The sequence below is a fragment of the Dipodomys spectabilis genome, unplaced genomic scaffold (genome assembly GCF_019054845.1).
Source record: "Dipodomys spectabilis isolate Male_0828 unplaced genomic scaffold, ASM1905484v1 ptg000069l, whole genome shotgun sequence".
In the NCBI taxonomy this organism is placed as follows: domain Eukaryota; kingdom Metazoa; phylum Chordata; class Mammalia; order Rodentia; family Heteromyidae; genus Dipodomys; species Dipodomys spectabilis.
The window spans coordinates 1,146,472-1,164,027 of NW_024870746.1; the positions used below are offsets into that span (position 1 = coordinate 1,146,472).

The following is a 17,556-nucleotide window of genomic DNA, read 5'->3' on the forward strand; positions in this document are numbered from 1 at the left end:
TGGTACAGTAAGCACAGCCCTATGGAAAGCTCAATGACAAAATATATCATTACGGAGGAAAATAAACAGATTACATTCAGGAGGAGGTGTGTGCCTTTTTTTTCCCCATTGAGAAACAATGAAATAATCAAAGGAACCATAAGAAAAGGGCAAAATAAACTGCTGAGATTAAGGCCTGGAATTAATGGACTATGAGAGTTAAGGGGTGTAAAATTTGATTGAATTCTGAGGAACGGGTAATTAGGACAGCCCTTTTCATGTTTCTTTAATGCTCTTGGCAATTTACATTTCATAAATCACTTCTATATATATTTATTTTAAGAAGAACTTTTTTGCTCACTGAATAGAATTCTTACTGACAAAGATTTATTTTTCCAGAAAGGGCTTAAGCTTAGAAGCTACCTGTGATCAGATGTATATGTAAGTAGGTAGGAGCATACAGTGAAAGGGAGTGCAGAAAGAAGCTAGCTCTTCAAAGAAAACTTAATTATGAGTGTCCCAGCCCTCAGGTAACTCCTTTCTAGAATGATCTTCCCCTCCCAGACCCAGGATATGGCTGTACCTAATACCCCAAAAGATTCCAACCAGTTCTTTCTGAGGATGCAAGAACCTTCCTAACCTTCCTGTAAGAACCAAGATGAGCTCTGTATCCTCAAGTTACTTGCCTTCATGAGCAGAAAACAAGAGCAGGAAGAAGAAACAGGAAGAAAGGAGGCACTAAATCTATTATTTGAGAATCTGATCTTAAAAGTGTAGAGACAACAGTAAAGACGGGGAGAAGGGAAGGCAGCATTAGTAAGCCTGGCACTGGCGGCTCATATCTATAATGCTGCTAGTTACTGAGGTAGCTGCAGCTACCTACCTCTGAGGTTCACTGTTCAAAGAGACCTAGGTAGAAAGATCCCTGAGAAGGGGACCAAATTCCAGCCTTTTACCCCTAATGTCAACGCCCCTTGTCAGCAGGAAGTAGCCAGAGAGAATCTACGCCCTATTTCATGATTATTAAAAGGCTGGAAGGTAAGGTCCGCCCCTGGATGGCAAGAAGACTCTACCTTCCTCGCAGCAAAGTCTCCACCCAGTACCTGCATTACCTAGGCAACTGGCACACCTGGAAGAGGTCACATCTGCATCTGCTGAGATCACATCTGAATTTGATGTGGCCACACCTTTCTCCGCCCATACCCTAGACAAGGCCTAGCCCAGGCTCAGACGCTCTCTCTCAGCTCTTTCCTTCTCAGCTCTTTTCCAGCTCTTAGCTCTTTTTCCCAACTCTCTCTCTTTCCCTGCTCTCTTTCCCACCTCTTTTTACCAGCTCTCTCTCTTTCTCAGGCCTTTCCCAGTTGGAGTGCCAACCTGGCCTGGTCCCAGCAGGTCTACTGAATAAACCTACCCCTTACCTGAAAAAAAAAAAAGAAAGTAAGAAAGATCCCTGAGATTTTTTTTTTAACCGTTCCTGGGGCTTGAACTCAGATCCTGGGCATTGTCCCTGAATTTCTTTTGCTCAAGGCTAGCACTCTACCACGTGAGGCCCAGCTCCACTTCCGGCTTTTTCTGTGTATGTGGTACTAAGGAATCAAACCCAGGACATTTCAGGTTAGGCAAGCACTCTACCACTAAGTTACATTCCCAGACCCCCTTGAGATTCTTATCTCCAATTAACCAGCAAAAATTGAAGTGGAGGTAAGGCTCAGGGACAAAATGCCAGCCTTGAGCAGAAAAGACCAAGTGAAAGTGTGATGTCCTGCGTTTAAACGCCAGTGACGGCACCAAAAGGAAGGAAAAAAGCAAAAACAAACAAACAAAAAAGCATCAGTGATTGACAAAGGAGTAAGCTTCTCGTTAGAGAAGTTAAAGCAGAGTTTGTACAACCATTTGATGAGATGGCAAGTTTGAGCTGAGGAAGATTTAAACAATAAATTGAATTGGGCTCTTTTCTTTTTTTAAATTTTCCTTCCTTTTCTTCTGTCTTTTTTCCTTCCTTCCTTCCTTCCTTCCTTCCTTCCTTTTCTTTTGCCAGTCCTGGGGCTTGAACTCACAGGGCCTGAGCACTGTTCCTGAGATTTTTTTTTTTTTTTTTTTGTAGGTCGTGGGGCTTGAACTCTGGGCCTGGGCGTTGTCCCTCAGCTCTTCAGCTCAAGGCGAGCACTCTATCACTTGAGCTACAGCGCCACTTCCGGTTTTCTGGTGGTTTATTGGAGATAGGAGTCTCACCGTCTTTCCTGCCCAGGCTGGCTTTGAACCACAATCCTCAGATCTCAGCCTCCTGAGTAGCTAGGATTACAGGCGTGAGCCAGCCACCAGCGCCTGGCTCCTGAGATTATTTTTGATGAAGGCTAGCACTCTACCACTTGAACCATAGCACCACTTCTGGCTTTTTCTCTGTTTATGTGGTACTGAATCGAACCCAGGGCTTCATGCATGCTAGGCAAGCTCTCTACCACTAAGCCACATTCCTAGCCCCCTTTGGCCCATACCTTTATATTTCTCTGGCCTCTGAAATTCTCTGCTTCCGTGGTTAGAGCAGAGGAAATCTGGGATTTTTTTTTTTTTTTTTTTTTTTAGGTCCAGTCATGGGGCCTGAACTCTGGACCTGTGCGCTGTCCCTCAGCTCTTCAGCTCAAGGCTAGCACTCTACCACTTGAGCCACAGCGCCACTTCCGGCTTTTTTCTTTTTGCTTATGTGGTGCTGAGGAGTCGAACCCAGAGCCTCAGGCATGAAGGCAAGTGCTCTACCACTGAGCCACCTTCCCAGCCCCGAAATCTGGGCATTTGTCCCACCACTACTTTTATGGATGGAGGTGGGGGAGCCAGGCATTCTGGAGGGTACTGTGGAATGGGTTTTGATGTTTCTACTCTACCACTAGTCCCGTTTCTTTATTATGGTATTTTGTTTTCTAAAATACCAGACTGTCAGTAAGTGAAAAAACAATAACAAAACAGCATCTCATTGGTCAGGGCTTGTGAGGGAGGAAGAGGCAAGTAAATGGATTTTAATGTATTTATATCCTATTGGTTAAGAGGATGCTTCTGAGCCAATTGAATACCTTCCCCATTGAATGTTGTTGGGAAGAAGCCAGAATCATTGGCAACAAGAGTAACCAGCTGACAGCTGGAGGAAACCACCAGTTCTAAAAACATTCAGAAAGGGGGGGGGGGGAGGGTTGGAGGAGGGGGACAATTAGAGGAGAAGGGGGAACAACAATACTGAACAACTTCCCCAGATAGAACCTTATATGGGGACAGACCCAGAGTACTCAAGTAGCTTTGGGAAGGAAAGGGAGGGGGGGAAGTTGGTTTAAACATCCCTACAGTCTTTGGTCAACTAGCAACGGCCCCACAAACCCACATAAACAGTGACACACATTTTGTATTCACATCCAACTTCATTGAGGCATACCAGGAAATTCTCTTTACAACACAGATGAAAACAAGCACTAGAGACAGCTGAAAATGTAGAAAAAAAATTGGGGGTTGGGAATGTGACTTAGTGGTAGAGTACTTGCCTTAGCATGCACGAAGCCCTGGGTTTGATTCCTCAGTACCTCAATGCCAGGGAGTGGTGCTATGGCTCAAGTGGTAGAGTACTGGCTTTGAGCAAAAGAAGCTCAGGGAGAGTACCCAGGACCTAAGTATAAACCCCAGGACTGGAAAAAAAAAAGGCACTAAAATAAGTCTAGAGTAAAGGATAAAAATTGTTTTTATCTGGTCAATAAACAAACCATTGAGAAGGTTGAGATCTAAGGACTAAGGTTCAAAACCAAGCCAGCAAACAAAGCCTAAAGACTCTTATCTCCAACTAACCAGCAAAAATCTGGAAGCAGAGGTATGGCTTAAGTGGCAGTACACCAGTCTTGAGTAAAAAAGCATGTGTGTATGTTCACACATGCACACACACAAACACACAACACCAGGTTGTAAAGTGATGTAATCATATTCTCACAGCATTTGGGAAGGATACTACTTACATGTAATGATTCACTTAAGTCACTTGATCTCTGTGAATCTTGCTTTTCTTATCTGAAAAATGAGTTGGTTACTATCTGACTTGAGTAAGGTTGTCAAAGCTTAATATAATAATGTAAAGGCTTGGCATGGTCTCTGCCTTTTAAAGTGGTCAGTGTATGGCAATTGTCTTTTTGCTGACTCTCTGTTTTTGTTTTTCCCTCATTCCAAACTGCATTAGCATAAAAAATAACTATACCAAGGAACTAAGTCTTGTCTAAAATGGGATTTTTTTTTGTCAAATTTAGCTCAAATGGCCTTGGTTACATTCAGGGGATAATAGGGAAGATATGGATCCTGTCCTCACTAGGTGTGGTGATGCATGCCTGTAATCCTACCACGTGGGACATGTAGGCAGGAGGCAGGAGGATGATGAGTTCAAGACTAGGTTGGGTTATATAGGGAAACCCTGTCTAAAAGCCAAAAGAACAAAGAAAATGGTCAAAAATGTTTTGGTTGTACTAGGGATTTGAATGCAAGGCTTTGTGATGCCTTGGCTGGAGTGATACCATTGAGTGATGCCTCTAGCTCTCTTTTTCCACTGGTTATTTTTAGGACCTAGTCTTGCTTCCCACCCTAAGTTATGATCTGCATATTTTAAGGTTTCCTGTTGTTGCCCTCTGGGAGAACCATATTTCATTACACAATCTGTGCACAATCTTATTTTACTTCCATAGCAAGTTCCTTTATAAATCAGAGCATTTACTCGGCTCATATTTTGTGCTCACAGTTCAGATGCATTGAAGATCTGCTGCCTGCTAGTATTTTTCTATGGTTCTTGCTAATTATCTAAAACCTCTTAATGTTTTATAGTTGAAACCCAGGGAGTATATTGCTCAGTCACAAAACAAATGTGTTTTAAAGGTGGTATTGCATTCAAACCCAGTATTATCTCACTTTGAGTTACTTCAAACTCATTAAGTCTACATATTGTTGTCTACCTCTCATCACAAATGTCACTTTTCCTAAGTTTTGCTTATTAAATAGCACCAGTAGGGGATAGGAATGTGGCTTAGTGGTAGAGTGCTTGTCTAGCATGCATGAAGCCCTGGGCTCGATTCCTCAGTACCACATAAACAGAAAAAGCTGGAAGTGGCATTGTAGCTCAAGTGGTAGAGTGCTAGCCTTGAACAGAAAGAGCTCAGGGACAGTGCCCAGGACCTGAGTTCAAGCCCTAGGACTAGCAATAAATAAATAAATAAATAGCACCAGTGGGAGATGTAGCACAGGTCAGAGTGCTTGCCTAGCACAGCCAAGGCCCTTGGTTTGAATCATAGCAGCAACAACAAAAGCAGTACTATCTATCCACTGATCCAAGAAAGAAATCCGACAATCATTTTAGAGTCCTCTACCTCAGCAACTTAGCACATCTACTCAGTCATCAAGTCCTGTTTGCCTCCTAGCAGTTTTAAAATATCTCTTTCTGTCTCTGATGTCAAAAATGTCACTGATTATAGCACTCTATTCAGAAAACTTTAACGTCTTCTTGTCCTTGGGATAAAACCCAAACTCATTTATTTATTTATTTGTTGTTGTGGTTGAACAGGGTGTTTATACGTATCATACAGGATCATTCTGTTGTCTAGTCAAATTTTCTAAGTTCTTTCTCATTTTCAGACCCCCTTCCCCGCCTTTGCTTTATGGATACTAGGAATTGAACCCAGGGTCTTATCATTTAAACCATACCTCTCATTTCCAGACTTTTGCATTTACTGTATCCTCTGCCTAGAACAATGCTCAACTATTAAGAGGTAATATTTACTGGGTGCTAATGGTTCATGCCTAACTACTCAGAAGGCTGAGAGATCTGAGGACTAAGTTTCAAAGTCAGCTTGAGGAGAAGAAAAGTCCAAGAGACTATGACCTTCAATTAACCAGCAAAATACCAAAAAACTCAAGTTGTAGAGTGCTAGCATAAGGCCCTAAATTGAATGCCTACCCCAACCAAAAAAAAAAGATAATTTTCAGAAAAAGGTAAAAATTATGACTTATCCGCCTTTTGCAACAAAGCCTTTTATTCTCTCCTCTAACTCTTAACTTTTTTCTTTTTGGTCCAACACCAGGGTTCAAACTGGGTACCTGATAGTTTCACTCATTTGTTAGCACTCTACCAACTGAACCACAATCCCACTACAATCCCAACTTTTTGTAACATCTCTTCCAACTTAGAACTAAAGTCCAAAAAGTTGATTCACATCTTATCATATTCTTTTGTTGTTATTCTTTTCTTGGTGTATGTGGAAGCGGGGGTAGTTGAAACAGGGTCTCACTATGTATCCCAGGCTGGCCTGGAACTCCAGATCCCCCTAAATGCACTTGTTATTACAAGTGCATACAACCATGCCCAGCTTATTTTTTTTCCCCCGAAAGGACTTATTCAGACAGCTGTTAAAACAGTAAGAAAGACTAAAAGAGCTGGGCATTGGTCCCTTACACCTATAATCCTGGCTACTTGGGAGGCTGAGATCTGAGTATCATGATTCAAAGCTAGCCCAGGTAGGAAAGTCCCTGAAATTTTCTTTTTCTTTTTTTCTTTTTCTCTTTTTTCTTTTTTTTGTCAGTCATAGGGCCTGGGCACAGTCCCTCACTCTTCAGCTCAAGGCTAGCGCTCTACCACTTGGGCCACAGCTCCACTTCATAATTTCCTGTAGTTAATTGGAGATAAGAGTCTCACAGACTTTCCTGCCTGGACTGGCTTTGAACTGTGACCCTCAGACCTCAGCCTCCTCAGTAGCTAGGATTACAGGCTTGAGCCACAGGCGCCTGGTTCTGAAATTCTTATCTCCAATTCACTACCAAAAAGCTGGTAATGGAGCTGTGGTTCAAATGGTAGGACACTAACCTTGAGCACAAAAAGCTCAGAGACCACACCCGGAGTTCAAGCGCCAGGACCATCACACACAGAGGGTAAAAAAAGACTGTTGTGGGGGGGGAGAGGGAAGAAGAGGAGGGGAGGGCAGGAGACCAATGAAACTTAAATTCTGATAGGTAAGGACAGTGGGGACTAAATAATAAAGGATTCTGGGTATGGAAGAAAACTTACATCTAAGGTAGGATTCTTGATAAATGGACTTAACAGGATTCTTGCTGAAAGCTGGAAAAAAGTGATCAGATATCAAGGGGTGGGGCAGGGGAGGGAAAAGGGGCTCCGGCTTATCTGGCTGGACAGGATTCTTGCTTAAAGTGCCTAAGCACGCCAAAGATAGGACTCCAGGATAAGACCTAGTTAAAAAGAGGGCGAAGAGGAGCCCTTCTGAAGTTTGGTTAGGGAGAAAAAACTGAATGTGCATTTCTTTTTCTTTTCTTTCTTTTTTTTGGCTTTAAAAGCAATGTTTTCTTGTATTCTAATCACACATCCTGTCTGATGGACATGGATATCATATTTACTCTCACTTTGAATGTGTATTTCTCTTACTTAACTCATGAAGGAACTGTCAGCTACAACAGACATAAAACAAAATAGAGAACACACACATTTACAGATTAGGAATACAATCATGAATAAATATGTGGGGTTCTTTTTCTCCTCAAAATTGGGAAGTAGGAGGTAGTTGAACCTATACCAGACAGGAAATAATATGTATGCTGATTACTTATCTATATGAATTACAACTCTCATTAAAAATAGAATCATAGCTGGGAATGTGGCTTAGTGGTAGAGTGTTTTCCCAGTATGCATGAAGCCCTGGGTTCAATTCCTCTACTACATACACAAAAAAAGCCAGGATTGGTGCTGTGGCTCAAGTGATAGAGTGCTAGCCTTGAACAAAGAAGCTCAGGGACAGTGCCCAGGCCCTGAGTTCAAGCCCCAGGACTGGCAAAAACAAACAAAATAAAAGTAGAATCGCCAGGCGCTGGTGGTCATGCCTGCAATCCTAGCTACTCAGGAGGCTGAGATATGAGGATCATGGTTAGAAGCCAGCTTAGGCAAGAAGTCTGAGACTCTTATCTCCAATTAACCACCAGAAAACCAGAAGTGGCCCAGTAACTCAAGTGGTAGAATGCTTGCCTTGAGCTGAAGAGCTCAGGGATAGTGCCAAGGCCCAGAATTCAAGCTCCAAGACCATCACCACCACCAATAACAACAAAATAAAATCATATAAAGCATGACTTATTATAGACAAATCCTTCAGACTTCCCATTAGCCCATCGCTATTTCTAGAAAGCCTTCCTGGAATCTCCACATATGAATGAGGTGTCATTTCTGGGTTATCATATTTATCACAGTGCACCATTTCCATCCCTTCCTTCCCTCATACATACACAAGAGACCATGAACTTTCTGAGGTAGACACTGAGTTTCTTATTGTTTGCTTGGCATGAACAATTACTTTTATTTATTTTTTTTAGTGCAGTTACTAGGCTTGAACTCAAGGCTTAGGTACTGTCACTTAGCTTTTTTGCTTAAGGCTGTCACTCTGCCATTTGAGCCACAGCTCCACTTCCAGCTTTTTGGTGATTAATTGGAGATTGACCATGGATTTTCCCTATTTGGCTCTGAATCTTGATCTTATCTCAGCCTCTCACTAGCTAGGATTACAGACATGAGCCTCCCCCACCCGGCTTCAAACATTTATTTATTTTACTTAAATTCTTTTTGTGCCGTCCTGGGGCTTGCACACAGAACCTGGGTATTGTTTCTGAGCTTTTTGGTACAAAGCTAGCGATCGACCACTTGAGCTACAGATCAAAAAGTCACAGCTCAATAGCTATTTCAGGCTTTTTGGTGGTTAATGGGAGATAAAAGTCTTACAGACTTTCCTGACTGTGCTGGCTTTGAACCACCATCCTCATATCACAGCTTCCAGACCTAGGATTATAGGTGTGAGCCACTGATGCCTGGCCAAAATAAATGATTTTTTTTTTCGGTTGTGGGGCTTGAACTCTGAGCCTGAGCACTATCCCTCACTCTTCAGCTTAAGACTAGCACTCTACCATCTGAGTCACAGTGCCATTTCCAGTTTTCTGGTGGTTTACTGGAGATAAAGAGTCTCAGAGACTTTCCTGCCCAGGCTGGCTTTGAACCATGATCCTCAGATCTCAGCCTCCTGAGTAGCTAGGATTACAGGGGTAAACCACTGGCACCTGGCCAACAAATGATTTTTTAATTGTTATTTTAAAGGTGATGTTCAGAGGAGTTAAAGTTACATAAGTCAGATAAAGAGTATACTTCTTTTTGGCCAATGTTACCTCCTCCCTTGCTCTCCCAGTTTCAAACATTTTTATTTTTTGCTAGCCCTGGGGCTTGAACTCAGGGCCTGGGCACTGTCCCTGAGCTTCTTTTTGCTCAAGGCTAACACTCTATCACTTGAACCATAATGCCACTTTCCAGCTTTTTCTGTTTATGTGGTAGAGGAATGGAACCCAGGGCTTCATACATGCTCATAAGTATTCTACGACTAAGCCACATTCCCAGCCTCATTTATTTTTTAAAAATACAATATGGGGGGCTGGGAATGTGGCTTAGTGGTAGAATGCTTGCCTATGCATATGCCTACATGAAGCCCTGGGTTCCATTCCTTAGTAACACATAAGCAGAAAAGGCTAGAAGTGGTGGTGTGGCTCAAGTGGTAAAGTGCTAGCTTTGAACAAAAGAAGCTCAAGAAGCTCAGGGACAGTGCCCTAGTCCCTGAGTTCAAGCCCCAAGACTGGCAAAAACAAAAACAAAAAACCCACAACAACAACAACAACAAAAATATGTGCCAGACTTTCCTGCCTGAGACTTTTATGTCCAATTAACCATCAAAAAAAAAAAGCTGGAAAAAAAAAAAAAGCTGGAAATGAAGCTGTGGCTCAAGTGGTATAGCACTAGCCTTGAACAAAACATCTTAGAGATGGCACCCAGGCCCTGAGTTCAAGCCCCAGGGCCGGCACAAAAGTAAAAAAATAAGAATTAATTTAAATATACATATATATACATATATATATGTATATATATACCCCACAATACAACCCATAAAATGTAGCCTCCGTTTTATTCCAACACCTAGGGAAACACTGTCTTACATTAAAGCAGGTATGTTTCCCTGCACACTCACCGTTTCTTAGTTTTATTAACTGTCTCCACTTAAAGCACGGGGATACAACAGCAACTCTGCAGCCTGAGCGAGAAATAAACTTGATTTAAAATGGCTCTGGGTTGCAGGGGACGCCGATGACAGTCGGGGAAAAGGGCTCTGACCCCCCTGCGCGAGTGAGGTCGTCCGAAGCAGAAACTCCACCAGCCTCTCGGGGGTCAGTTTCAGTCCCAGCGCAAAAGAAAGAGCTGAACTACCGTCTTCACCACCCCGGGAGGTGAGATAATGGAATCCCGCCGCCGTCCCGCCGGGACCCGGAGGCCGCACGAGCGTTCCTCCGCCCCCAAAGTTCCGCCTCTGTGACGCAAAGGCCACGCCCCGCGGCGCCCGCTTCCAAGATGGCGGCCGCAGCCCCTGCCCGGCTGTCGGGGTGGCGGTGACGACTGGAAGCCCACTAGGTATGTAAACTGAGGACCGTGACGGGAGAAGCCTCGGAGAACGGCTCAGGTGGTCAGGAGAGTGAGAAGTTTTGGGCAAAGGCCAGAGAAAAGCTTGAGTAGGGACGGAGGTCCCGCGCAGAAGTGTGGACGGGTGCCGGGTGGGCACATTTTGCACGGCAAGGCAAACGAGGGGGAGATAGATGAAATGGGTGTGCTCCGAAAGAACGGGGTGTTAATCCCCGGGTACATCCCTTGCCACGCCCCTCCAGGTGAGCCTGCCCAGGTACCCCTGACCACCTATGCATCGGCAGTCACCCTCCTCCCCACCCGCATTAGAACCTGGAAAGGTAGAAAGGTAAAGGACGCCACCCCCACCCTGCTCCCGTCAGCGCTACGCTCGCTTCGTGGCTGCTGGCTTGCAGCTCCCAGGTGGTCATGCTCCCTGCACCTGCCAAGCAAGCTCCCTGGCTCGTGAAGAACGGAAGGAGCCTGTTTCCTACTTCGCCCTGGCTTCTCCTGAAGCCACTCCAAGGTCCTGTCATGACTGTCTTGCCTCTTCAACGGGTTTTCAGGATGGGGGGCGGGGAGCGACACCCCCATTTGTTGCCCAGTTCTTACTTCCCAAAATAATCTGCTCAGTTGCGATTGAGGGTTAAGTACAGACCTGACACTGTCATACTCACTCCAGAGTAGCCAGGGAGAAAGGCCAATAACCTAGTGTCTGTCCTCTGCACACCTCCTTTTCTTTCCAAACAATTTCCTTCACTTCCCCTGATGGAAAACTAGTTTCGATGATGATGATGATGATGATGATGATGTGTGGTGGTGGTGGGTTTGAACACAGGTATTATCTCATTTGAGCCACACCCCACAAACCTTGATTTCTGCATGCAAGTGTTTGATTATCATTGATCACTTCTGTTCCAGCTGGTACCAGATTTGCTGTGAGGAGCTGGATGGAGCCTTCCTCTCTTTTGTGACATTTCTAGTTCTAGATAATGCCTCACATCGGTGTACCCCCAGAACCCCCTGGAGCCCCCACTGTCCGGAAGAAGACAGCTTGAACCTAGGTAAGTCTGTCTTCCCTTCTTTAAGACTGGAGGGACATCAGAGACTTGTGAAATGAACATGGAACTTGAATGATAAAAGCATTCTCAGGGGTAGGGACTGAGAATAGATGGTAGGAGTGATTTGGGGGTGGGAGGGGACGTGTATGGAAGTAAAACATGGGTTGAAAGTGACAGGTGTTAGAACTACTGGTGGTTACATTCTAGGTATTTCCTTTCCTTGTGTGACTGACTATACACCTGTGTGTTTATTTCTATGACTTTGTTCTCTGCCTGTTTTTCCTTCCTGCCCCTGGCACCCTTCTTCATTTCTGATCTGCTAATCTTCCTGCTGGCTTGCTGTCTTCTTGCCTCCTCCCAGAAGTCTCCTCTCTCCCTCCTCAGACCTCAAGTCAGGATGTTGCGGAGGCTGTTGGAGAGGCCCTGTACCCTGGCCCTGCTTGTGGGCTCCCAGCTGGCTGTCATGATGTACCTGTCACTAGGGGGCTTCCGAAGTCTTAGTGCCCTATTTGGCAGAGATCAGGGGCCAACATTTGACTATTCTCACCCCCGGGATGTCTACAGTAACCTCAGTCACCTGCCTGGGGCCCCTGTAGCCCCAGGAGGTCCTCTAGCTCCTCAAGCTCTGCCCTACTGTCCTGAACGGTCTCCTCTCTTAGGTGAGTACAAAAGAAAACTGAAAGAAATGACAAGGTATATTGGGCAGTCACAAGATGGGATATAGATTAATGTATACTGAAGTTGGGCTGAGGTAGAGGAAGAGTGGACTCTGAATTAGAATTTAGGCTCTTTGATTGAGTCACAGCCTTCCACTGCCTGTTCATTTATGGGCTCTTCCTGCCTCAAGCTAGGAATTATTCCCTTTGTAGATGTACCCTGGCTTAATTAGCTAGTTGGAAGTTCTATTCTCTCCCTCTCCCAACTTTAGCTTCAAACACTGTGGAATGGGACAAAGTTATAAAACCCTAAATTAAGAAGGTAGGCCATGTGAGAGTCTGCCCCTTCCAGGCTTTGAGCAGCTGTCTGAATAAAGGGAAACCCAACCAGGCGCTGGTAGCTCATGCCTGTAATCCTAACTACTCAGGAGGCTGAGCTCTAAGGATTGTGGTTCAAAGCCAGCCCAGGTAGGAAAGTCCGTGAAACTCTTTTTTTTTTTTTGGTCTGGTTGTGTGGCCTGAACTCTGGGCGTGAGCACTGTCCCTCAGCTCTTCAGCTCAAGGCTAGCGCTCTACCACTTGAGCCACAATGCCACTTCTGGCTTTTTTCTTTTTGCTTATGTGGTGTTGAGGAATCGAACCCAGGGCCTCATGCATGCAAGGCAAGCGCTCTACCACTGAGCCACCTTCCCAGCCCCCTGTGAAACTCTTAACTCCAATTAACCACCATAAAACAACTGGAAGTGGCACTGTGGATCAAGTGGTAGAGCACTAGCCTTGAGCTAAAGAGCTGAGGGACAGTGCCCAGGCTCAGAGTTCAAGCCCCATGACCAAAATAAAAAAATAAACAAAGGGAAATCCAAGGCTTGTAAAGTTTCTGAATGAGCCCTGGGGAAAACTGAACTCAGGGCCAGATGTATTCCCAGGCCCTACTGCTCATTCTTTTCTCCTTTCCCTTCCAATCTGCCTGAACTTACCATTCCTTTCCCAACAGTGGGCCCTGTGTCGGTGTCCTTTAGCCCAGTGCCATCACTAGCAGAGATTGTAGAGCGGAATCCTCGGGTGGAACCGGGGGGCCGGTACCGCCCCGCTGGGTGTGAACCCCGCTCCCGAACAGCCATTATTGTGCCCCATCGTGCCCGGGAGCACCACCTGCGTTTGCTGCTCTACCATCTACACCCCTTCCTGCAGCGCCAGCAGCTTGCTTATGGCATCTATGTCATCCATCAGGTACTTTCCATTTGCACCTTACTCTTTTTCATGTGAGGAAGCTGTAAGTAAATGCCACTTCACTCTAACTTATTGGGTACCCAGAATCATTGCAAGAGGGCAGATTGGAAGTGAAGCACCTGGCCTTGTTCTTAAATTTGTTATTCTCATACATCTCCTTATTCTGTTTAGGGTATGTTCCTCTCATATCTTCCATGGTTTTTTTCTTCTTTTTTTTTTTTGTTGGTCGTGGGGCTTGAACTCTGGGCTTGGGCGCTGTCCTTGCGCTCTTCAGCTCAAGGCGAGTGCTCTACCACTTGAACCACAGCACCACTTCCGGTTTTCTAGTGGTAAACTGGAGATAAGAGTCTCACGGACTTTTCTGCCCAGGCTGGCTTTGAACCGTCATCCTCAGATCTCAGCCTCCTCTGTAGGTAGGATTACAGGCGTGAGCCACTGGCACCCAGCTCCATGGTTTTTCTTTTGTTTAGTGGTTTCTACAAATTTGTACTTGGGCAGAGGGCTAAAATTCTAGCTCTACTATTTGTGTCATGTGTGACCTTGGACTAGGTATTTTTAAATATAATTTCATTGTTACTAAGGTGTTGTACAGAAGGATGAGCAAGTTATCTAACCCTTTAAGCTAGGCTTAGTGGCTCCTGCCTGTAATCCCAGCTTTTGAGAGGTAGAGATCAGGAGGATCAAGGTTCAAGGCCAGCATGAGCAAAAAGTTATCAAAACCAGCATCGTATCAGCTGGGATTAGTGATGCAGGTTTGTAATCCCAGCTACGTTTGAGCTATAAATAGGAGGACTGTGGTCCAGGGTGGCCTGGGCAAGTGATAAGAGACTCTATCTAAAAAAATAACTAAAGTGAAAAAGGATAGAGAATAGAGCACCTGCCTAGGGTGAAGCCCCAAGTTCAAATCCCAGTACTACCAAAAAAGGGGAAGAGCCGGGCGCTGGTGGCTCACGCCTGTAATCCTAGCTACTCAGGAGGTTGAGATCTGAGGATCGCGGTTCAAAGCCAGCCCGGGCAGGAGAGACCCTGAGACTCCTATCTCCAATAAACCACCAGAAAACCGGGAGTGGCGCTGTAGCTCAAGTGGTAGAGCGCTCGCCCTGAGCTGAAGAGCTAAAGGACAGCGCCCAGGCCCAGAGTTCAAGCCCCACGACCGACAAAAAAAAAAGGGGAAGATTATTTAACTGTCTAAAATAAAGGCAAGAAGCGACAGATAATACACCACTTTTTCTACATGGTTGTTATGATGAAATGCTAAAACAGCAGCACCTAACTCTCAAGCATATGCTAACATGCAAGAAAAAAAAATACTGACTGGCCAAATGAAAGAGATAGTTTGTCTTTCTCCTTGCCCTTCTTTCCACATAGATTCCCCTTTTCATGTTTATATTTCAGCACCTGCTTGTCCATGCTGTCTACAGTCCTTGTTCATTATCTTCTAGGCTGGAAATGGAACATTTAACAGGGCAAAGCTACTGAATGTTGGGGTGAGGGAGGCCCTTCGTGACGAAGAGTGGGACTGCCTGTTCTTGCATGATGTAGATCTCCTGCCAGAAAACGACCATAATCTGTATGTGTGTGACCCCCGGGGACCCCGCCATGTAGCTGTTGCCATGAACAAGTTTGGATACAGGTAGAGGGCATGGAAGGGTGCTGGGAAGTGTGGAGATGATGGTAGGAGAGCCCAGGGGTCATGGGTAGGGATGTCTTTCAGATTTGTGCCATGCAAGGATCTTTCTTTCCCTAGCCTTCCATACCCTCAGTACTTTGGAGGGGTCTCAGCGCTCACTCCTGATCAATACCTGAAGATGAATGGCTTCCCCAATGAATACTGGGGCTGGGGTGGTGAGGATGACGACATTGCTACCAGGTCAGACTTCATGCTACCACTTTCACCCCTACCCCTGACCACAGCCTTTCAACACTAAACTTTAGCTTCTTTGTCCTGCACTGAGCCTATTCCTTTCCCTTAGTCTTTTAGTCTACCCAGGTAAGGCTTTGTATACTGCAGTTCATTCTGTCATCTGTTTTTTTTTCAAGACCTAGTTATAGAAAATATTGTCATGAGATTCCAGGGCTGGAGAGTGTCCTAGAGACTGTTTAGTTCTGCCTTCTGGTAGGCTTGCGTCCTGACACTCATAAGGGGATAGAGGATCTGCCCTGTGTAATCAGAATTACTTTTTAAAAAAAATGGCCTGTGCCATTGGCATGATGCCAACTCATTTTTTAACATGTGAAACATTCTGACCTTCAGCTTCAGCTGACCCAGTTTTATATGTGGTGTGAATACTTGGGCTTGGTATGCTGGATCTATTGCCTCCCTTTCTTGTGTCCATTGGGATGACATCCTCATGTGGATTCTCATCTTTGTGGGAGGTGTGAAGTACTCAGCAAATTTCCAAATGTACACATTCTTTCAGTTTATTCCCAGGCTATCTTTACTCCTTGCTTTCATCTGCCAGTATTAGGATTTAAGGTCCTGATTGCTTGTGTCCACTTAAAAACAAAAACAAAAAGCATGTGCTAGTAGGGAGAGAGGAATTAGGTAGCTCAGCCATTAATTCTAAGTAACAATTAAGGGGCTATTCAGTTTGGTGGTAGAGTGTATACTTAGCTTGTGCAAGATACTAGGCTTGGTCCTCAGCACCAAAAATGGGTGAAAAATGCTGAGTTTGGGACTGTAACTTCAAATCATGTCTTGTCTTCTTGACAAAATGACCCCTTTCCCTGTCCTCCTCAGACTGCAAGAGCAAATACTGAGAGAAGCAAACATAGGAGGTACAAACTGACCTCTTTACCAATTGTTTAAAGGCCCCAGGGTGCCTGGCTCTGGGACCTGCCAATTTGGATACGTGGAACTTTTACTATTTCCCTCTTTCTGTGTGATTTTCTCCTGCCTTCTCTACAGTAAAATTTAAAAAATTTTACTTAACCCATAATAATTGTTCTTTGTGTAAAGAAACATGCTGCCCCTTCTTTGCTAGCTTTTGCTCTTTTTATACACCTGTCAGAAGCTTTCCTCCATGCTGGATCCTCCAAGAGCCCTTCACTTTTTCCTATAGGGTGCGTCTGGCTGGGATGAAGATCTCTCGGCCCCCCACATCTGTGGGACACTATAAGATGGTGAAGCACCGAGGAGATAAGGGCAATGAGGAAAATCCCCACAGGTAGGGAGAATTGCCTGGGAATTGTTACTGGATTCTCAGGTTTCTGTATTCTTAGCCAGGAAGCCCCTTAACCCCTAAAGGTCTCTAGATTCCTGTCTATTCCTTTCTGTGTCTTAGTTTCCAACTTCTAACCCTCAGATTTGACCTCCTGGTCCGTACCCAGAATTCCTGGACACAAGATGGAATGAACTCACTGACATACAGATTGCTGGCTCGAGAGCTGGGTCCTCTGTATACAAATGTGACAGCAGACATTGGGACTGATCCTCGGGGTCCTCGTGCCCCCTCTGGTCCCCGTTACCCTCCTGGTTCCTCCCAAGCCTTCCGTCAAGAGATGCTGCAGCGCCGGCCTCCAGCTAGGCCTGGTCCTCTGCCTACTGCCAACCACACAATCCCCCGTGGTTCACGCTGATTCTTCCTTGCCCACCTTAATCCTGAACCTACATCAAAGGGGCTGTATTGTCTCTACCCTCAGCTCCTCACTCCTCTTAGAGAAGTGTGGGGGAACTGAACTCTAGTGCTATGCTAGGGGCCAGGGGCCTCTCCTCACTGCTGGACTGGAGCTGGGCTCCTCTAGACTTGGCAGTCCCTTTTTCTAGGGTCACCTGCCAGAGCTTATGACTGTGAATTCTTGATGTCATGATTTTATGTGATGACTCCTGGGAATCCCTTGCCCCTTGGGGTAGGAGCAGGGCTGGGCCCCAAGCCCCTTCCTCTTCCACAGAGATCACTCTCTTCCAAAAAGAGTGATTTGGCTTCCCCTGGGACCTCTGTGAATATTTATTCTATTTATGGTTCCAAGGAAGCTGTCTGGTGAAGGAAGCCCTAATCTGGGCACTTTCTGCCACGTGCTGGAGTAGCTCCCTCTTCTGGTCCTGGTCAGGGGGCTAGGATTTTGATATATTTTCTAATAAAGGACTTTGTCTCGCTTCTGCTTTTGCTTTCTGCATCACAGGCACACTTTACCTTCCTTATTT

The 17,556-nt window shown here is 45.2% G+C and overlaps 1 protein-coding gene across 4 annotated transcripts; it reads left to right on the top strand.

The window, feature by feature from the left end:
* Positions 1 to 10,405: 10,405 nt before the first annotated feature.
* On the top strand, positions 10,406 to 17,509 carry B4galt3 (beta-1,4-galactosyltransferase 3). Of its 4 annotated transcripts, none has more exons than XM_042681424.1 (9): positions 10,416 to 10,477; positions 10,729 to 10,991; positions 11,387 to 11,529; positions 11,888 to 12,185; positions 13,177 to 13,412; positions 14,855 to 15,045; positions 15,160 to 15,282; positions 16,475 to 16,579; positions 16,718 to 17,509. In XM_042681424.1, the coding sequence occupies exons 4-9, from the start codon at positions 11,924 to 11,926 to the stop codon at positions 16,989 to 16,991; spliced, it is 1,191 nt and encodes a 396-aa protein (XP_042537358.1). In that variant the 5' UTR covers positions 10,416 to 10,477; positions 10,729 to 10,991; positions 11,387 to 11,529; positions 11,888 to 11,923; the 3' UTR covers positions 16,992 to 17,509. The 4 variants fall into 4 exon arrangements, with proteins under 4 accessions (XP_042537359.1, XP_042537358.1, XP_042537355.1 ...); XM_042681421.1 differs by having other exon boundaries at positions 10,729 to 10,814; XM_042681423.1 differs by having other exon boundaries at positions 10,729 to 10,814; positions 11,911 to 12,185.
* Positions 17,510 to 17,556: the final 47 nt, after the last annotated feature.

Coding starts and splice junctions, on each gene's coding strand:
- B4galt3 (XM_042681425.1), top strand. CDS start 11,924: ATGTTGCGGAGGCTGTTGGAGAGGCCCTGTACCCTGGCCCTGCTTGTG. Junction 13,413..14,854: donor GCATCTATGTCATCCATCAG/GTACTTTCCATT, acceptor ATTATCTTCTAG/GCTGGAAATGGAACATTTAA. Junction 16,580..16,717: donor AATGAGGAAAATCCCCACAG/GTAGGGAGAATT, acceptor TCTAACCCTCAG/ATTTGACCTCCTGGTCCGTA.